The sequence below is a fragment of the Salmo salar genome, chromosome ssa12 (genome assembly GCF_905237065.1).
Source record: "Salmo salar chromosome ssa12, Ssal_v3.1, whole genome shotgun sequence".
In the NCBI taxonomy this organism is placed as follows: Eukaryota; Metazoa; Chordata; class Actinopteri; order Salmoniformes; family Salmonidae; genus Salmo; species Salmo salar.
In genome coordinates this window covers 23,372,151-23,390,746 of record NC_059453.1, presented here as the reverse complement: position 1 = coordinate 23,390,746, position 18,596 = coordinate 23,372,151, and the positions used below count along the sequence as shown (strand labels likewise).

At 43.9% G+C, this 18,596-nt stretch overlaps 1 protein-coding gene across 2 annotated transcripts; it reads right to left on the bottom strand.

Annotated features, from left to right (window-relative positions):
* Nucleotides 1-768: 768 nt before the first annotated feature.
* Nucleotides 769-4,474, bottom strand: LOC106564532 (nuclear factor interleukin-3-regulated protein). 2 transcript variants are annotated; one of them, XM_014130661.2, is made up of 3 exons: nt 4,206-4,474; nt 3,833-3,971; nt 769-3,272 (listed from the first exon to the last, which is right to left on the bottom strand). In XM_014130661.2, exon 3 carries the CDS (start codon nt 3,160-3,162, stop codon nt 1,867-1,869), a length of 1,296 nt encoding a protein of 431 aa, XP_013986136.2. In that variant the 5' UTR covers nt 3,163-3,272; nt 3,833-3,971; nt 4,206-4,474; the 3' UTR covers nt 769-1,866. The 2 variants fall into 2 exon arrangements, with proteins under 2 accessions (XP_013986136.2, XP_013986135.2); XM_014130660.2 differs by lacking the exon at nt 3,833-3,971 and having other exon boundaries at nt 4,206-4,467.
* Nucleotides 4,475-18,596: the final 14,122 nt, after the last annotated feature.

The window sequence follows — 18,596 nt, the reverse complement described above, 5'->3', positions numbered from 1 at the left end:
GAGGGAGGTAGTGAGAGAGTACGTAAGAAGAGAGAGAGCGAGGGGGGGATAGAGAGGAGGGAGGTAAAGAGAGGTAGAGGGAGAAAGAAATCACCCGTTCATCGTTGGTGAGAGAGAGAGAGAGAGAGAGAGAGAGAGAGAGAGAGAGAGAGAGAAAGACAAGAGACAGAGAGCGAGAGAGATGCAAGGCCTCTGTAGCTCACTGGGGACCCTGCCTGTCTCATTAGGTTCAAGCACGCAAACAGTAGTGTATATATAGAGGGTTGGAAAAGAGCACAATTATAGTCTATCACTGATGCAGAAAACACGAGCTGGGTGGGAAGGCTGCTATATATATTCATAGTGGATGAGGATATTTCCCTCCATTACAATGTAAAGCACTTAAACACTTCAGGTGGAAAGGTGGTCTGTGTATACTGTCAATCCATTTAGATCAGCTGTTAGTGATGTATTTTGTGTTGGTGGATCTTTATAATGCATGCTTTTAGCACAGTAGAAACACATTGGTTTGTTCAGGAATACATCATGTTTGTTTTTTACTCTCTATCTCGATCCCTCATATGACTCAGCGGAGACTACTCGTCATGTGCTGCGAGAACACTTCATATGAGCGTGTGGGGTCGTAACCTCGTGTACAAGGCTACTAGTAACTTCAGACTCCCTGCATTTCTAAGAGAATAGTGGATGTGAGACTAGCGGTGTAAGACACACGTAATAAAGTATCATAAATGTGTATTAGTCAGGTAATAGAAACTCATAGACACAAAACACTGATTAAGAAAAACTGTTTATTTATTTACGTAAATGTACAGTATGAAAGAATATGTACATAGAATCTGTTATTTTTCTATTTTTTAGCCAAACCGTTTAAGTCAAACTGTGTAGAAACAAATCGAGGTGAGGAATACCATGTCCTACAGCAGCAGGATAATCAGACATGTAAAGTAATAATACAAACAGAATGGGTTTACAAATGATCTATCTATGACATCAGTGTGTGTACCGCTGCATGTACTCGTGTTTACCAGTGTAATCCAGTGTTTTAAGACCTGTTCAATAAAAGTCTCTAAAGAAAGAATGTGAAACTATATCAAAGAAACAGGACAGATCAGTGTACAAAAAAAAGAGTATTTCAGATATCATACAAAAAGAATGAAAATGTATGCACTCACTACTGTAAGTCGCCCTGGATAAGAGTGTCTGCTAAATTACTAAAAATATAAATACAAAAATGTATATCATATAAGTTACCCATAAATGCTGTTTTATAGTACTTTAAATCAAACAGAGTATCCTGAAGTATTGCTTTCGACTGCTGATTGCTATTGTAACTGGTATTTCCTGTGCTGGTGTGCTTTTATAGTGGTGAAGGCCACTGTATCGTAGTATCTGGAGAATGTGTTATTGAAGTAGGTTTCAGGTTGTCATATGGTTCGCTCAGCTTCATCACAGTTGATGTAGCTGTTTGCTTGAGCTCAATGGGGTGGCAGGTAGCTTAGTATTTAGAGCGTTGGCCAGTAACCGAAAGGTTGCTAGATTGAATCCCCGAGCTGACAAGGTAAAAAATCTGTTGTTCTGCCCCTGAACAAGGCAGTTAACTCACCGTTCCTAGGCCGTCATTGTAAATACGAATTTGTTTTTAACTGACTTGCCTAGGTCAAATAAAAATGGGCAGTGCTGTGCCCTGTGAGTCAAGTTCAGCTGAGACACAGTGAAAGTGTCCTGTGAGAGTCAATGTTCAGGTTGAAGTGAATGTAACTTTCTTTGAGTCTATACCCCTTTCTCCCCTTCTCTCTGTTGCTCTTCTCTGTATGTAAATGTAAAAAATGTGTGTAAGGTGAGGCTGTGAGTGTGTTCAAGCTGACCTCAGACCAGTTTGGAGAGCAGCTGCTGAGAGAACAGCTTCTTGAGCTGGGCCACCTCCTGCGATAGAGAACTGAGCTGGGATTTGAGGGCGCCATTCTCCACCACATACTGGGAGTCTGTGGTAGTGGTGGGGCTGTGTGGAGACCCTCCAGAGAGGGAGTAGTGGTGCTGCTGATCATGCCCAGCACGGGCCTCCTCCCTGGGCCATGCAGCCTGGCCCTCTCCCCTATGACTGTACCGTCCAGCCTGGCTCCTCTGGATGTTTGGTCCGACTGTAGCTACGGGGCAAGGGTGTTTACTATTAGGGGACCTTGCTGGTATCTCCCCACCTTCGCTACCTCCACCGGGGGTTTTGAAGCGCAGTTTGTGTGGTAGGCTAGAGTCCTGCCTGCCGTGGTACTGTCCTTCTGCCTCCAGGGAGGCGCGAGGCTCATAACGCCCCTGTTCCTCTACCGTTCTGGGGGAAGTTCGGCTGTGGTCCCCTAGTCCATCGTCAAAGAACACAGGGCTGCCGATGTTGGAGCTTCCAGGGGAGAAACCAGAGTCCTTGGATATACTACTGCCCACATCACGCCCTGCTGGCAGCCCAGTTCCCCTCACCTCGTATGAGGATGAGTGGTGGGGATGGTGGGAGGTGGTGGCGGCGGTGTTATTGGGGTAGGAACCATCATCGTGGGGTAGGTAGTACCTCGGTTCAAGATGGTTGGGTGGAGGCACGGACAGCGGCATTATGGCTATGTCGGAGGTGTCCTTGACTAGGCCAAAGCGGAACTTGAAGGCCAGGAGTTCGGCCCTTAGCCGGGCGTTCTCCTCTAACAACCCCAGAACCCTCGTCTCCAGGACCATGTCATTGGCACGTCGTTTCTCACGCGACCGTTTCGCCGCCTCGTTGTTCTTCTTCCTCTTATCCCAGTAGCCGTCGTCCTTCTTCTCATCGGGAGTGAACTCGCGTTTGCGGCGCAGAGCACTGTTGCCATCGTCAAAGTCATCCTCACCGTCATTGTTAGAGATAGCATTAGCGTTAGCATGGTTAGCGGTGGCGGCTAGGCTTTCTTTCCGCTTCAGGGCAGAGGTGCAGCCCAGGAGGGAACGGGCTAGCTGGCTGCTGGAGGTCAGGATGGAGACCGCCTCGTCAGTGAAGGACATTGCCTCGCTCAGAGGCCTCGGGTCCAGGCCTTCCAGTCCCAACAGATGGGAGGGACCACAAGACAGATCCTGGAGGACGCTACTGGTGGGTCTAGTATGGTATTTCATGCTTGTATAGCCCTGGTGTGATAGGGTAATTGCCAAACTCATAGATTGTGTGCTTGAGTTTCGTTTAATAGCTCACTTTAGAAATACGCTCTCTGGTTGTTTTGATAATGATGCTGGCTCGAGTGGCTGTGATCACGTTGCAATGCCACCATCTAGTGGACAGAGAGAGAAAAGGCAGCGAGGAGGTTAATGAGATTTGAGTAAACCTTATGTAAGTTCAACACAATGTTATATCATTCTGTCACAGCTCCAAACATTCCTGTAGTGTACAGTGTACTGAACAGATGCACATAGATGGTTAACACGCAAATATTTGTCATTATGAAAAACATCCCTAGGCCAATTCCATTTTGCGACATGCTAGAAGGATATCAGCAAGTTGAGGATGGAAGTAAGCTGCTCATTTGTGAAGAATATTCTATCCTATACTATTCTATTATTTCTATGTTGACTATACAGTTATATGCAATACATTCCTGAATGTTTTATTGGGATGAGGGAATTTTCAAAGAATGTCAAACACAAGGCTACTCGCCTATAATAAAGCCTATAATAAAGCGTCTATAGGCTATAACAGAGGTTGTGTAAAGGAATCCAGTGAACTTTCTGTCTATTCAACAGTACGCTGAATACTGTAGTTTTCACAGCAACAGTCTTTAACAACTATTTGCTCCCACACACAGTCTGAACAAGTTTAATTAAGTGCACCCACCGAGAAGGCAGCCGCGAGGCTTGTCATCATTCCCTCGCGTTACGCAACGTTACAGACATGCACTTATGCATGATTTGACCCGGTGTCCCTGAGAAACAGCACTGGCGGATGAAGAACCGCGGCAGCATGCGCAGGGTAACTGAGAATCGAACAAGGGAGTCGATAAACTTGATCTGGTTTTGATATGCTGCATAGTGCCTAGTCCTAACTTTAGACTACATTTCTTTATCAACCACTTTTTATATTTTCCCTATCCACCTTAAATAACTCGTTCAGCACCACACACAATACAATTATTAAAAAACACATTTTAGTCACATTTCTATATAGCATAATACATCCACATTTTCTTTTCCATTTGAGATGAGGTTACCTGTCAGTGAAATAGCCAGATGAAGTTCCTCTTCTTCATGTAAATCTCCTCCAAAGTGCTTCAAAGTGGTCTGAAATGGCCACAATGTTATTAGAAAGACTGCATATGCTCAATAGATTGGATGATAGGGCGCGTCTCTCCCAGTTCGCTTCGCGCTTGTTTCTGCTCAGCGAACACTGCCGCTACTCATATTTGTTTCTTCACCCAGTATAGGTTCAACTAGGTTTGTCTCCTTACCTCGCCTGAACCCGCGTCCTCAGCCTATATAATAGAACCACCACCAATGGAACGCAAAGCCGCCTCCCCCTCGGCCTGGAAGCCAATGCGCCATTCAGTCACAGCAGAGCGAGCCTATCCGCTTTCAGCTGCTACGCGTCACACACTATTTTTCTCACCCCAATCCACCTCTCTCTCTCTCTCTCTCTCTCTCTCTCTCTCTCTCTCTCTCTCTCTCTCTCTCTCTCTCTCTCTCTCTCTCTCTCTCTCTTTCTCTGATTTTCAACCATGTTTTCAACATCTTTGATCATATTACTGTATGTTAATGTCTCCAAATAAGTTGCAAATCCAGTCCACCATCTCTCCAAATATCCTTTTGCAAGACATTGACTGATAATAGGGGTTGGATTCTGGTTTTACAGATACAGATGTCTCATGATGTCTCATGCTGTCTGTCCATACACCTCCAATCCCTCATGTTGATTGACCTGAGAGCTCTCTCCTGAACTGGGATGCCCACTGACTCAGTGCTCAACTGGACTTGACATTTATCCATCCATCCATGGAATTCACCTCCATGTGTAATACACGGAGCATATCTTACTAGCACTGATTTGAATGATAGCTGCTTTATTGAGGAAAGTTTACTTGCAACCTTAGTTGAATGCACTGACTGTGAGTATATCTGGATACATGATACATGACCAAAATATGTACAGATATGATTAAAGCAAAAGTTAAATTACTATTTGTTATATATTTGTACAGTTTATGTTATGATTGGAGTTTACTTTTACATGTACCAGGAATTTGACCTGTTGCCAGAATTGAAATCAAGTTAAATCAAATGTTATTGGTCACATACACATATTTAGCAGATGTTATTGCGGGTGTAGCGAAATGCTTGTGTTCCTAGCTCCAACAGTGCAGTAGTATCTAACAATTCACAACCATACACACAAATCTAAAAGTAAAATGATTGAATTAAGAAATATATAAATATTAGGACGGGCATTTTAATATTAGGGCGAGCAAATATACAGACAGAATATACAGACAGAATGTAGACAGAGGAATTTACACATAGTCTATATACAGTACACACACAATACAGATACAGTAAACACCGAACAACACTTAATATTAATATTAATAATAATAACAGAGTATGTAAAATGGGTTCAATTGGGGTTATAACAGATTTCCAATGCGGTCTATAACCTTCATGTCTTGGGATCACCATTCCCATTAGGCTGGCTAGTCTGAAAGGTGATTTTTGAATTGGACCAAAGGCAACACAGGCTAGTAAGGATCCGCCCCTTTTTTTACATTTTCGCCTAAAATGACATACCCAAATCTAACTGCCTGTAGCTCATGCCCTGAAGCAAGGACATGCATATTCTTGGTACCATTTAAAAGGGAATACTTTGAAGTTTGTGGAAATGTGAAAGGAATGTAGGAGAATATAACACAATAGATCTGGTAAAAGATAATACGAAGAAAAAAACCAACCGTTATTTTGTATTTTTTTGTACCATCATCTTTGAAATGCAAGAGAAAGGCCATAACGAACTATTCTAGTCCAGGTGCAATTTAGAGTTTGGCCACTAGATGGCAGTAGTGTATGTGCAAAGTTTTAGACTGATCCAGTGAACCATTGCATTTCTGTTCAGAATTTTGTATCAAGACTGCCCAAATGTGCCTAATTTGTTTATTAATAACTTTTCATGTTCAAAATTGTGCAATCTCCTCAAACAATAGCATGGTATTCGTTCACTGTAATAGCTATTGTAAATGGTACAGTGCAGTTAGATTAACAAGAACTTAAGCTTTCTGCCAATATCAGATATGTCGATGTCCTGGGAAATGTTCTTGTTACTTACAACCTCATGCTAATCGCATTAGCCTACATTAGCTCAACTGTCCCGTGGAAGGGACACCGATCCCGAAGAAGCAAGCCTACCTACTTAGGAGGCCCGCTGACGTAGGCAGCCATACCAAACACAACATATCATACTAATTACGTCTATTCTGAGAGTTCAGGCTGACATGTATAGTACATAAGCATTTAGTACATAGTACCGATATTATCATTTTTTGCCCATCATGTTCAAATCATCTATAAGTGACTTTGAAATACATTCAGATGATTTAGACATTATGCACAAAAAAATGATATCGGTACCATGACATGAATGGAATTTGTGCCACTGATGCTAAAACATTAGCATTTGGAAAATGGTGCCAGGGAAATAAAACCAAAGCAGGCTGCACTGAACTGTGTCATTACGCACACCTGGTCCCAATTCCTCACTGATTGTGTTTGTATAAATGTGCCCTTTGTTTCCTCATTGGGCTGTTGATTATTGTTCCCATGTCCGTTGGTCGTGTGAGTACCTATGCATTGTCTCAGCCTGTGCTGCGTGTTTTGTGTATTATGGGTCTCGTCCCGTGTCGTTCTTAAAGGTTTACCCTCGCTCTTTTGTTTGGGTACATCCCAGTGTTTTGGGTGTATTAAAAACCCAGATGATGTATTCCAGTGCCTGTTTCCAAATCCTTTACACCAGCATGACACAAATGTACATTTACTATGTTACGTCTATTCTGAGAGGCCAGGCTGACATGTATAGTACATAAGCATTTAGTACATTTGTAGTACATATGAATTGGAGGGGAACAAATGTACATTTACTATGTCTATGGTGTCGCTATAGGTTTGAATCCAGCTTACTGTCCTTTGACACAACCTCTTTCCATCTTTCCCCAGTGTCATCCTCTCTCTATCTGTACAATAAAATCAGAAAATATTTCCCAAAGAAATTGCTGAACTTAGCTGAACTTTCACAACTAAGCTACTTTGTGTTGTTAAGCAGCCTATAATCCTTCCTTCCATGAATTCACTTTCATAAAAAGTACACAGGCATGTATAATACATACAGTACACGTAAAAAGTTTGGACACACCACCTCATTCAAGGGTTTTTCTTTATTTTTACTACTTTCTATATTGTTTCTACAAACTATGAAATCACACATGGAATAATGTAGTAACCAAAAAAGTGTTAATTAAATCAAAACATATTTTATTTTCTTCAAAGTAGCCACCCTTTGCTTAGAGACAGCTTTGCACACTCTTGGCATTCTCTCAACCAGCTTCACATGGAATTCTTTTCCAACAGTCTTCAAGGAGTTCCCAAATATGCTGAGCACCTGTTGGCTGCTTTTCCTTCACTCTGGGGTCCAACTCATCCCAAACCATCTCAATTGGGTTGAGGTCAGGTGATTGTGGGGGCCAGGTCATCTGATGCAGCACTCCATCACTCTCCTGCATGGTCAAATAGCCCTTACACAGCCTAGAGGTGTGTTGGGTCATTGTCCTGTTGAAAAACAAATGATAGTTCCACTAAGCGAAAACCAGATGGGATGGCGTATCGCTGCAGATTGCGGTGGTAGCCAGGCTGGTTAATTGTGCCTTGAATTCTAAATGAATCACAGTGTCACCAGCAAAGCACCCCCACACCATCAGACCTGCGGAGGTCATGTGTTTACCGAGTCCTTTTCTCTCACAAAGACATGGCAGTTGGAACCAAAAATCTCAAATTTGGACTCATCAGACCAAAGGACAGATTTCCACCAGTCTAATGTCCATTGCTCGTGTTTCTTGGTCCAAGCAAGTCTCTTCTTATTGGTGTCCTTTAGTAGTGGATTATTTGCAGCAATTTGACCATGAAGGCCTGATTTACGTACGACGAACTGGGGCCCATGATCTGAGACAATGTCCTGGGGAAGTACGTGTATGGATAAACATGATATCAGGGGTCTTTTTTGCTGAGGGCAACTTGGGTAAGGCGATGAAATGGGCTGCCTTGGAGAACCGATCAACGACCACCAGGATAGTGGTAAGCCCTTGAGATGGAGTTAACCCTGTGATAAAGTCTCCAGACATATAGACCAGGGCCGGCTGGGGATGGGCAGAGGTTGAAGCAAACCGGCTGGTCACTGAGGTGAAGACTTGCTTTGGGCCCAGATGGAACAGGCCGCAACAAAGGATCTCACATCCTCCAACATGTTGGGCCACCAGAATTTCCGCCTCAGGAACTCCAGTGTCCAATTAACCCCTGGATGTCCAGTTAATTTAGAGAATCATCATTGCAGTAATCGGCACCTGAGCTGATCACGGAACGTAAAGTCTGTTAGTGGGTCCCCCTGCCAGGGTCAGGTTCTCGGGTCTGGGCTTGTCGGACCGTAGTCTCAATACTCCATATCACAGGGGCAAGAATGCGTGAGCTGGGGATGATGGGCTCGAGGTCCTTCTCCTCATTAGAGACATCGTGTTGGCGGGACAGGGTGTCTGCCTACTGATTCTTGGATCCCAGGCGATAGGCTAGCTTGAAATCGAACCTGTTAAAAAACAGCCCATCTAGCCTTGCGAGCGTTCAACCTCTTGACTTCGTGAATGGAAACAAAGTTCTTATGGTCCATCTAGATCACGAAAGGATGAGGAGCCCCCTCCAACCGGTGCCTCCACCCCTCAAGAGCCCACTTAACTGCCAAGAGCTCCAGGTTGCCTATATTGTAGTTGCATTCCGCCTGTGAGAACCGCTTGGAGAGAAAGGCGCATGGGTGCAGTTTCTTGTCCTCCTCGTGCCGCTGTGAAAGGACTGCGCCTGCTCTGGGGTCCGAGGTGTCCACCTCCACCACAAAGGGACGAGTCGGATCAGGATGAACGAGGATGGATCTAGAGGTGAAACATCCCTTGAACTCCATGTATGCCCTGTCAGCCTTGGGGGTCCACCAAAAACGGGGTCAGTTGGCGACCGCCTCAATCATTACTGGGTCCATTTGGATGCCTGCGGTAGACATAATGTGACCCAGGAAGGAAACCGGGGATATGTGGAACTCACACTTCTCTATCTTGACATAAAGTTGATTCTGCAGGAAGCATCTCAGGACTTGGCGGACATGCAGTATGTCTTTCGGAAGGGTTTTGGAGGAGATCAATATGTCATCGAGGTAAACAAAGACAAACCAATTCAACATATCCCTCAGGGTGTCATTCACCAATGCTTGAAAGTCTGCCAGTGAGTTCAATAATCCGACGGGCGTGACTAAATACTCAGTGGCCACTAGGGGTGTTTAAGGCAGTTTTCCAATCATCTCCCTGATTCTCACCAGATTGTAAGCATTGCGGAGGTCCAGTTTGGTGAAGAATTTGGCCCCTTGGACCAACCCCAATGCAGAGGACATCAGGGGCTGGGGGTAACAATTCTTGACCGTAATCTGGTTCAGCCCTCTGTAATCAATGCAGGGACGCAGGCCTCCATTCTTCTTACCCACAAAGAAGAAGCCTGCACCAGCAGGGGATGTAGAGGGGCGAATGAAACCTGCCTCCAGCAACTCCCGGATGTAATTGTTCATGACTGCTGATTCAGTGGTTGAGGGGGAGTACAAACAACCCCGGGGAGGTGTGGCGATGGGTAGGAGTTCTATGGCACAGCCGTAAGGACTATGAGGGGGAAGGGTGGCGGCCGGAGATCGAATTATTCGGGAGGGAGAGCGGAAAAGTCTTGGTCTTCAAGGGATGCAGGAGGACACGGCGAGGCTCTTGGTGGGGGTCTTAAACGTTTTGTCTGGCAGTCTTTACCCCAGTCTAGCAGGTGTCCCGTGGATAAGGAAACTAGTGTGTTATGTAGCGCTAGCCAGGGCTACCCTAGGAGAAGGGGTTTCTCGGAAGCAGCGATCAACAGAAAACTAAGAGTCTCAGAGTGGTTCACCCCAACCTGCAGTAGAATGGGCTTGGTCTGATATTCCACCTGACTGGAGAAAATGGGGCGTCCAGTGAGGGCTTGAATCTGCAGAGGGATGGGATATTTCATGCAGGGGATCTGTAATTCTCTGGCGAAGTCTTGAACAATGAAATTATTGGCGGCCTCGGGGTCCACAAAGGCTTGAATCTGGTGCTGGCGGTTGTCCCAGTGGAGGGTTGCGGGTAGCATCAGACGGTGACTGGGTAACCGGGAGGTAACTGAAAGCTCGTCACGGACTCCCCCTGTCCTGGTGTTGCCCGTCAGCTCTAGGCAGGTAGCACGGAGAAGGCCGATACCTCCGCAGTCTTCACGCATGAGCCTGTCACGCTCCTGTGGGCTCAGACGTGTGTGTCCCAGCTGCATAGGCTCCTCAATGCTGGGTTTGGGGGGCTTGGGGTGCTCAGGCAACCGGGATACTGGGTTGGTGTCAAAAAAGCGTTGTCTCACGCGTTCTTGGAGTTGGTTGTCGATCCTGTTTGCCAGCGTTATCAGGGACTCAAGGTCCTCTCCCAGTTCCCGAGAGGCCAGTTCATCCTTGACCGAGTTAGACAACCCCTGGTGGAAAGCAGTGACTAGTGCCTCTGTATTCCACCCACTCTCCGCGGCGAGAGTGCGTAACTCAATGGCGAAGTCAGCCACTGGTCTGGCCCCTTGGTGGATGTTAAACAGTCGGCTGGACGCTTTGCATCCGCCAACTGGGTGGTCGAAGACTCATCGCAGCTCGGCAGTGAAGGCCAATATGGAGCTGCAGGATGGTGGCTGCTGTTTCCACACTGCCGTTGCCCATGCCAGGGCCTTGCCCAAGAGTTGAGAGATTATGTAGGCGATCATGGCCCGATCGGTGTGGAACGAGGAGGACTGTTGCTCGAACACCAGAGAGCACTGGGTGAGGAGCCCCTTGCATCCTCCCGGGTGGCCGTCATACCGCTCGGGGGCTGGGATCTTGTGTTCTCAGTGCAGGATCCCTGGAGACACTACGGCGACGCCTGTAGCACTGGGTGATGAGACTTGGGAATTGGCCCTTCCTGGGTTGGGGTTGGACTGTGGTTGGAGGGAGTCGGTAAGTGGCCGGAGGGTTTCTGATATCTGGAAGAGTTGTTCTTGCTGCCGCCTCAGCAGTGCTCTTTGGTGGGTTACAACATTCTTGATCTGGGTGCTCTCTGCTGGGTCCATGTTGTAGGCTGAATCTTGCTGTCACATGGTGAGGTTGGACTCAAGTGCAGAGAATAGACCAGACAAGGAATCAGTGGTTCAGGATAAACATAATACTTTACTGAGAAATGGTAACGGAAGGATCACAGTAACACTTGGAAAACCACAAACACTCTCAAAAACTCACTCAGGAGACAAACGCACGCGGCACACAATTCAAACTTCAACACAGGACAACATAAAACACACCTCGTTTAACAGGCAAATCATAATGAGTAAATAGGACACACCTGAGTGTCGTTAATGTCTCTAGGACGGTCTCTGCCGCTCTCTGGTGACAGGTGGAACCATGACACGTTGAAGAATCTAAAATCTTAAATACACTTTTTGGGTTACTACATGATTCCACATATGTTATTTCATAGTTTTGATGTCTTCACTATTATTCTACAATGTAGAAAATAGTAAAAATAAAGAAAAATCCTTGAATGAGTAGGTGTGTCCAAACTTTTGACTGGTACTGTACATATATGTAATACATTTACAGAAAACAAAAATGCAATTGCCATTTGTTATTAATTTACTATACTGTGTTGTTATCTTATATGTTCCATGTAAACATGTAATTATGGCATGTACACTTTGCGATTGTCTTTCAATTAAAATGTGAACAATATGTATACTGAAAGATTGCACAGATGGAGCCATTGAATGGTCCTCAGACTAACATTCAATAGAGCTACCTCAGGTAGTTATCCAGTTTATCAAACCTCCAGGGAAATCACTTTCATAGTATGTATAGGCTACATTTACATAATGGACTCAGGGGTTGACGTACCATAGTAAACATACATTTGATTAGCATTTGTGGCACGAATCCCATACAAGTCATGGTACCGATATTAGTACTTTTTTTCCATCATGTTCAAATCATCTATAAGTGACTTTGTTGAGCACAATACATTTGAAATACATTCAGATGATTTAGACATGATGCATGAAAAATGCAGAATGAAAAAATGCCACTAATGCTAAAACATTAGCATTTGGAAAATGGTGCCAGGGAAATAAAACCAAAGCATGGATTCTGTCATTCCCTGTCTAGACTGCTTACAGGATAAGGAAACCAACATGTCATTTTGTAATTTGGGTAAACTATCCCTTTAAATAACCTTCTTTCTTATGTAACCATACCAAACATAACACATCATACTATTTGGAATGGAACAAATTGTCATGGATCCCCCCGGTACTGCTGCTCATTCTGTTCACCAGTGATGGAGGTTGATGCCACCGGCCTTCTAGGCTGCACTGAACTGTGTCATTACGCACACCTGGTTCCAATTCCTCACTGATTGTGTTTGCATAAATGTGCCCTTTGTTTCCTCATTGGGCTGTTGATTATTGTTCCCATGTCCGTTGGTCGTGTGAGTACCTATGCATTGTCTCAGCCTGTGCTGCGTGTTTTGTGTATTATGGGTCTCGTCCCGTGTCGTTCTTAAAGGTTTACCCTCGCTCTTTTGTTTGGTACATCCCAGTGTTTTGGGTGTATTAAAAACCCAGATGATGTATTCCTGTGCCTGTTTCCAAATCCTTTACACCAGCATGACACAAATGTACATTTACTATGTTACGTCTATTCTGAGAGGCCAGGCTGACATGTATAGTACATAAGCATTTAGTACATGTGTAGTACATATGAATTGGAGGGGAACAAATGTACATTTACTATGTCTATGGTGTCGCTATAGGTTTGAATCCAGCTTACTGTCCTTTGACACAACCTCTTTCCATCTTTCCCCAGTGTCATCCTCTCTCTATCTGTACAATAAAATCAGAAAATATTTCCCAAAGAAATTGCTGAACTTAGCTGAACTTTCACAACTAAGCTACTTTGTGTTGATAAGCAGCCTATAATCCTTCCTTCCATGAATTCACTTTCATGGAATTCACTTTCATAAAAAGTACACAAGCATGTATAATACATACAGTGGGGGAAAAAGTATTTGATCCCCTGCTGATTTTGTACGTTTGCCCACTGACAAAGAAAGGATCAGTCTATAATTTTAATGGTAGGTTTATTTGAACAGTGAGAGACAGAATAACAACAAAAATGTCCAGAAAAACGCATGTCAAAAATGTTATAAATTGAGGGAAATAAGTATTTGGCCCCCTCTCAATCACAAAGATTTCTGGCTCCCAGGTGTATTTTATACAGGTAACGAGCTGAGATTAGGAGCACAATCTTAAAGGGAGTGCTCCTAACCGCAGCTTGTTACCTGTAAAAAAGACACCTGTCCACAGAAGCAATCAATCAATCAGATTCCAAACTCTCCACCATGGCCAAGACCAAAGAGCTCTCCAAGGATGTCAGGGACAAGATTGTAGACCTACACAAGGCTGGAATGGACTACAAGACCATCGCCAAGCAACTTGGTGAGAAGGTGACAACATTTGGTGCGATTATTCGCAAATGGAAGAAACACAAAAGAACTGTCAATCTCCCTCGGCCTGGGTCTCCATGCAATATATCACCTCGTGGAGTTGTAATGATCATGAGAACGGTGAGGAATCAGCCCAGAACTACACGGGAGGATCTTGTCAATGATCTCAAGGCAGCTGGGACCATAGTCACCAAGAAAACAATTGGTAACACACTACGCCGTGAAGGACTGAAATCCTGCAGCGCCCGCAGGGTCCCCCTGCTCAAGAATACATATACAGGCCCGTCTGAAGTCTGCCAATGAACATCTGAATGACTCAGAGGACAACATTTACAGAAAGCAAACCTGCTATTTGTTATTAATTTACTATACTTGTATGTACAGTATATGTTACATGTAAAACATGTAATGGTACTGTATGTAGTCTACAACTACAGAAGGACTGCACTTTATTTACATATTATATGTTATATACAGTATGTTACACAAAAACATGTAACGGTATGAAGGAATGCACTTTATTTACATATTATATGTTATGTATGTTACATGAAAACATGTAATGGTATGAAGGAATGCACAGATAGAGAAAATGGGAGCAAAAAAGGTTTTGGTAGTCCTACGTGGTCAGAAGCACGAAAACACACCATACAGCCAGTCACCCCTCTCTCTATGCCTCTCTTTCCCCCCCTTCTCTGTCCAATGTCTGCCCTCCCTGAGGAAATACACTAATGCTCCCGAATGTTTACAGTAACAGGATCTATTGGAGCTGGAAGGACACAAAAAGAAGCAAGCCAACATACTTTATGTTATTATCATCAAGGCTATCTACGTGTATTGTATAGTGTGTGTCAGTAGATTAATTAGCTATGAGCAATGTACACAATATGTACAGTATGATCTGTATATGATGTTATGTCTACGGACAGCATATTTACATACAGAATAATGAATGATGTGTCCTAGACAATTTCCACCCTTGATCTGATCCAATCTTGTTTATCCCGTGTAGGCTACACTCTTCTAGACCATTTAGAGTACAGTACATGTCTGTTATCTTTTTACATATTTCCTTCTTGCACTGTTCTCAAATGAGATGAGTTCTCATAGCCAAGAAAAACGTCTGGTGCAAGCATACGATTACACTCAGATGTGGATTGGAATGCTATTTATACGATCCCAGTTGCGAAACTATGGTAAAAAACGGAGTCAGGGTTCTATACAATCTCATCTCATTCAATTCAATAATGCATTGCATTGAATCACCAGTCAAGAATAGGTTAGTTTTCCAATCTGTTCATAGTCAGTAATTGAATTTCCAATAAATGATTTGTCCCTAACCTTGCTGTAGGCAGTCAACATAATAATGTGATGGTTGCATATTAAGTGCTTCTTTTAGTCTTCCATTGAACTTAACAAACTGACTTCTCAGAAAGTGATTTGATAACCAAAATTGGATGCGGGCATCTAAGGATAACTAGATTAGATATAATGCATAATCCCGTATCCCATTCACCACAGTGGTTCACCATGGGGTCTGCAGTTCTTAAGAAACGTTTCACAACAGAATCGGTGTAAAGAATATGTCCCCTGGTTAACTATGTTTAGCCTACCTGTGTTGGACTACAGTTTATTCATTTAACTAGGTAAGTCAATTAAGAACAAATTCTTATTTTCAATGACAGTGGTTCACCAGGGGCAGAATGAGAGATTTGTAGCTTGGGGATTTGAACTTCCAACCTTTCGGTTACTAGCCCAATGCTCTAACCACTAGTCTACCCTGCCGCCCCAAGGTATGGCAACCTGGGTCACTGTCCTTATATACACTGTTTGGAGATGACCTCAAACTACAGGTGTCCAAACACAGGCAAAGGGTGAGAGAGAGGTCCCTGGTTACATTGAAAACATGTGCCTGCCAGACAGACCTACCTTGAATTCCCCTTGATTATGCACATGATGGTCTTATCATTCTTACTGTATCAGTCAATACGTTATTTAGCTGTTATTATTTATACTATAATTCCTATAACCGCATCAATATCATGTTATTCCAACTAGAAAAGGACATTTACTGAAGTACATGTGGTGTGCTTGCTAGTCTTGAAGTATTTATGGTTGTGAAATAGTAGTAGCAGTAGTAGTAGTAGTAGTAGTATTAGTAGCAGTAGTAGTGGTAGTAGTAGTAGTAGTAGTAGTAGCGGCAGTAGTGGTAGTGGTAGTAGTAGTAGTAGTGGTAGCGGTAGTAGTAGTAGTAGTAGTAGTATAAATGGTAGTAATAGGGTTTTCATAGGCTATGTGTTAGTTATAGTGACCTATTTTGAGGTGGTTTGTAGGTGTGAACTTCTTATAGTGGGCTAGTATAGTAGGCTATAGGTACACCACCTGGTTCACCAAAATGGTTCGCTCTTATAGACAGTGAGTCACGTGGCCGTGACTTGCCATATAAAGCAGGCAGACAGACACCGAGGCATTAAGTTAAAGTTCGACTGAACGTTACAATGGGCAAAAATAGTGACCTTAGCAACTTTGAGCGTGGTATGATCGTCGGTGCCAGGCACAACGGTTCCAGTATCTCAGCAACGGCCGGCCTCCTGGGCTTTTCACACACGTCTAGGGTTTACTGAGAATGGTGTGACAAACAAAAAACATCCAATCAGTGGCAGTCCTGTGGGCGAAAACAGCTCATGAGGCAGCAGGTAGCCTAGTGGTTAGAGCATTGGGCCAGTAACTGAAAGGTTGCTAGATCGAATCCCTGAGCTGACAAGGTAAAAATCTGTCTTTCTGCCCCTGAACAAGGCAGTTAACCCACTGTTCCTAGGCTGTCATTGAAAATAAGAATTTGTTCATAACTGACTTGCCTAGTTAAATAAAGGTTAAATAAAAAGGTAAAAAAAAGGAATTGTGCAATCAAACAGGTGAGCCACAAATAACGGTGCAGTACAACAGTGGTGTGCAGAATGCCTTCTTGGAATGCACAACTTGTCTGTCCTTGTCACAGATGAGCTATTGCTGCAGATGACCACACTGGGTTCCCCTCCTATCAGCTAAAAACAAGAAGAAGTGGGCATGTGATCACCAACACTGGACAAAAAAACATTGCCTGGTCTGATGAATCCTGGTTCCATGGCCACATCCTGCCTGGTGTCAACGGTACAGGCTAGTGGCGATGGTGTGGGGAATGTTATCCTGGCAGATGTTAGGTCCTTTCATACCAATTGAGAAATGAATTAAGGCTGTTGTGGAGGCAAAGGGGGGTCCAACCCGGTACTTGATGGGTGTAACTTATAAACTGGCCACTGGGTGTAGTTTGAATGGCGTTGATGGTTGACGATAAGTTACGCTTCAAACTTTTACCATGTTAACCTAAGACCAATTAAATGCATTGTGATTAATGCAAATATGGTGTTAGTGTGAAAAGTATAAGTAGTATCAAAACAGTATTTTTAGCATACTGACCCATGGTAGTCTGGACGTTTTTAAGTTGTTCTGGTGTTGGTAGCTTCTACGGTTTTGGCACTAGAGGTTCCAGCGGAATAATAATAAGTAGTAGGTAGCAACACATCTGCCACGCTGATCCTCAACACTGGAGCTCCCCAAGGGTGCATGCTCAGTCCCCTCCTGTACTCCCTGTTCACCCAACACCATCATTAAGTTTGCAGACAACACAACAGTGGTAGGCCTGACCACCGACAAGGACGAGACAGCCAATAGGGAGGAGGTCAGAGACCTGGCCGGGTGGTGCCAGAATAACAACCTATCCCTCAACGTAACCAAGACTAAGGAGATGATTGTGGACTACAGGAAAAGGAGGACCGAGCACGCCCCCATTCTCATCGACAGGGCTGTAGTGGAGCAGGTTGAGAGCTTCAAGTTCCTTGGTGTCCACATCAGCAACAAACTAGAATAGTCCAAACACACCAAGACAGTTGCTACTCTCTGTTTATCATATATGCATAGTCACTTTAACTATACATTCATGTACATACTAACTCAATTGGGCCGACCAACCAGTGCTCCCGCACATTGGCTAACCGGGCTATTGTTTTATTTTTTATTTTTACCTTTATTTAACTAGGCAAGTCAGTTAAGAACAAATTCTTATTTTCAATGACGGCCTAGGAACAGTGGGTTAACTGCCTTGATATCTGCCTTGATATCTGCTATCTGCATTGTGTCCCGCCACCCAGCACCCACCAACCCCTCTTTTACGCTACGGCTACTCTCTGTTCATCATATATACATAGTCACTTTAACCATATCTACATGTACATACTACCTCAATCAGCCTGACTAACCGGTGTCTGTATGTAGCCTCGCTACTTTTATAGCCTCGCTACTGTATATAGCCTGTCTTTTTACTGTTGTTATATTTCTTGACTTACCTATTGCTCACCTAATACCTTTTTTGCACTATTGGTTAGAGCCTGTAAGTAAGCATTTCACTGTAAGGTCTACACCTGTTGTATTCGGCGCACGTGACAAATAAACTTAGATTTTATTTGATTTATGAACAGGTTCTAAAGCTGTGCTTTCCATTCAGCAAGCACACCTAACTAGAGGTTATACCAGACTAGAACAAAACAATGGACTTCTTTGTACTAGGACGTCTGAGAAACAGCATGAAAAAATGTATCATTACATGGCTATCCATGTAATGATACATTTCTTCATGCTGTAAGGCATCAAACAAGAGGCAATATGAGGTAAACACACACACACACACACACACACACACACACACACACACACACACACACACACACACACACACAC

What these genes read in the sequence shown, in the direction of transcription:
- LOC106564532 (XM_014130661.2), bottom strand. Translation starts at nt 3,162, where the DNA reads ATGAGTTTGGCAATTACCCTATCACACCAGGGCTATACAAGCATGAAA.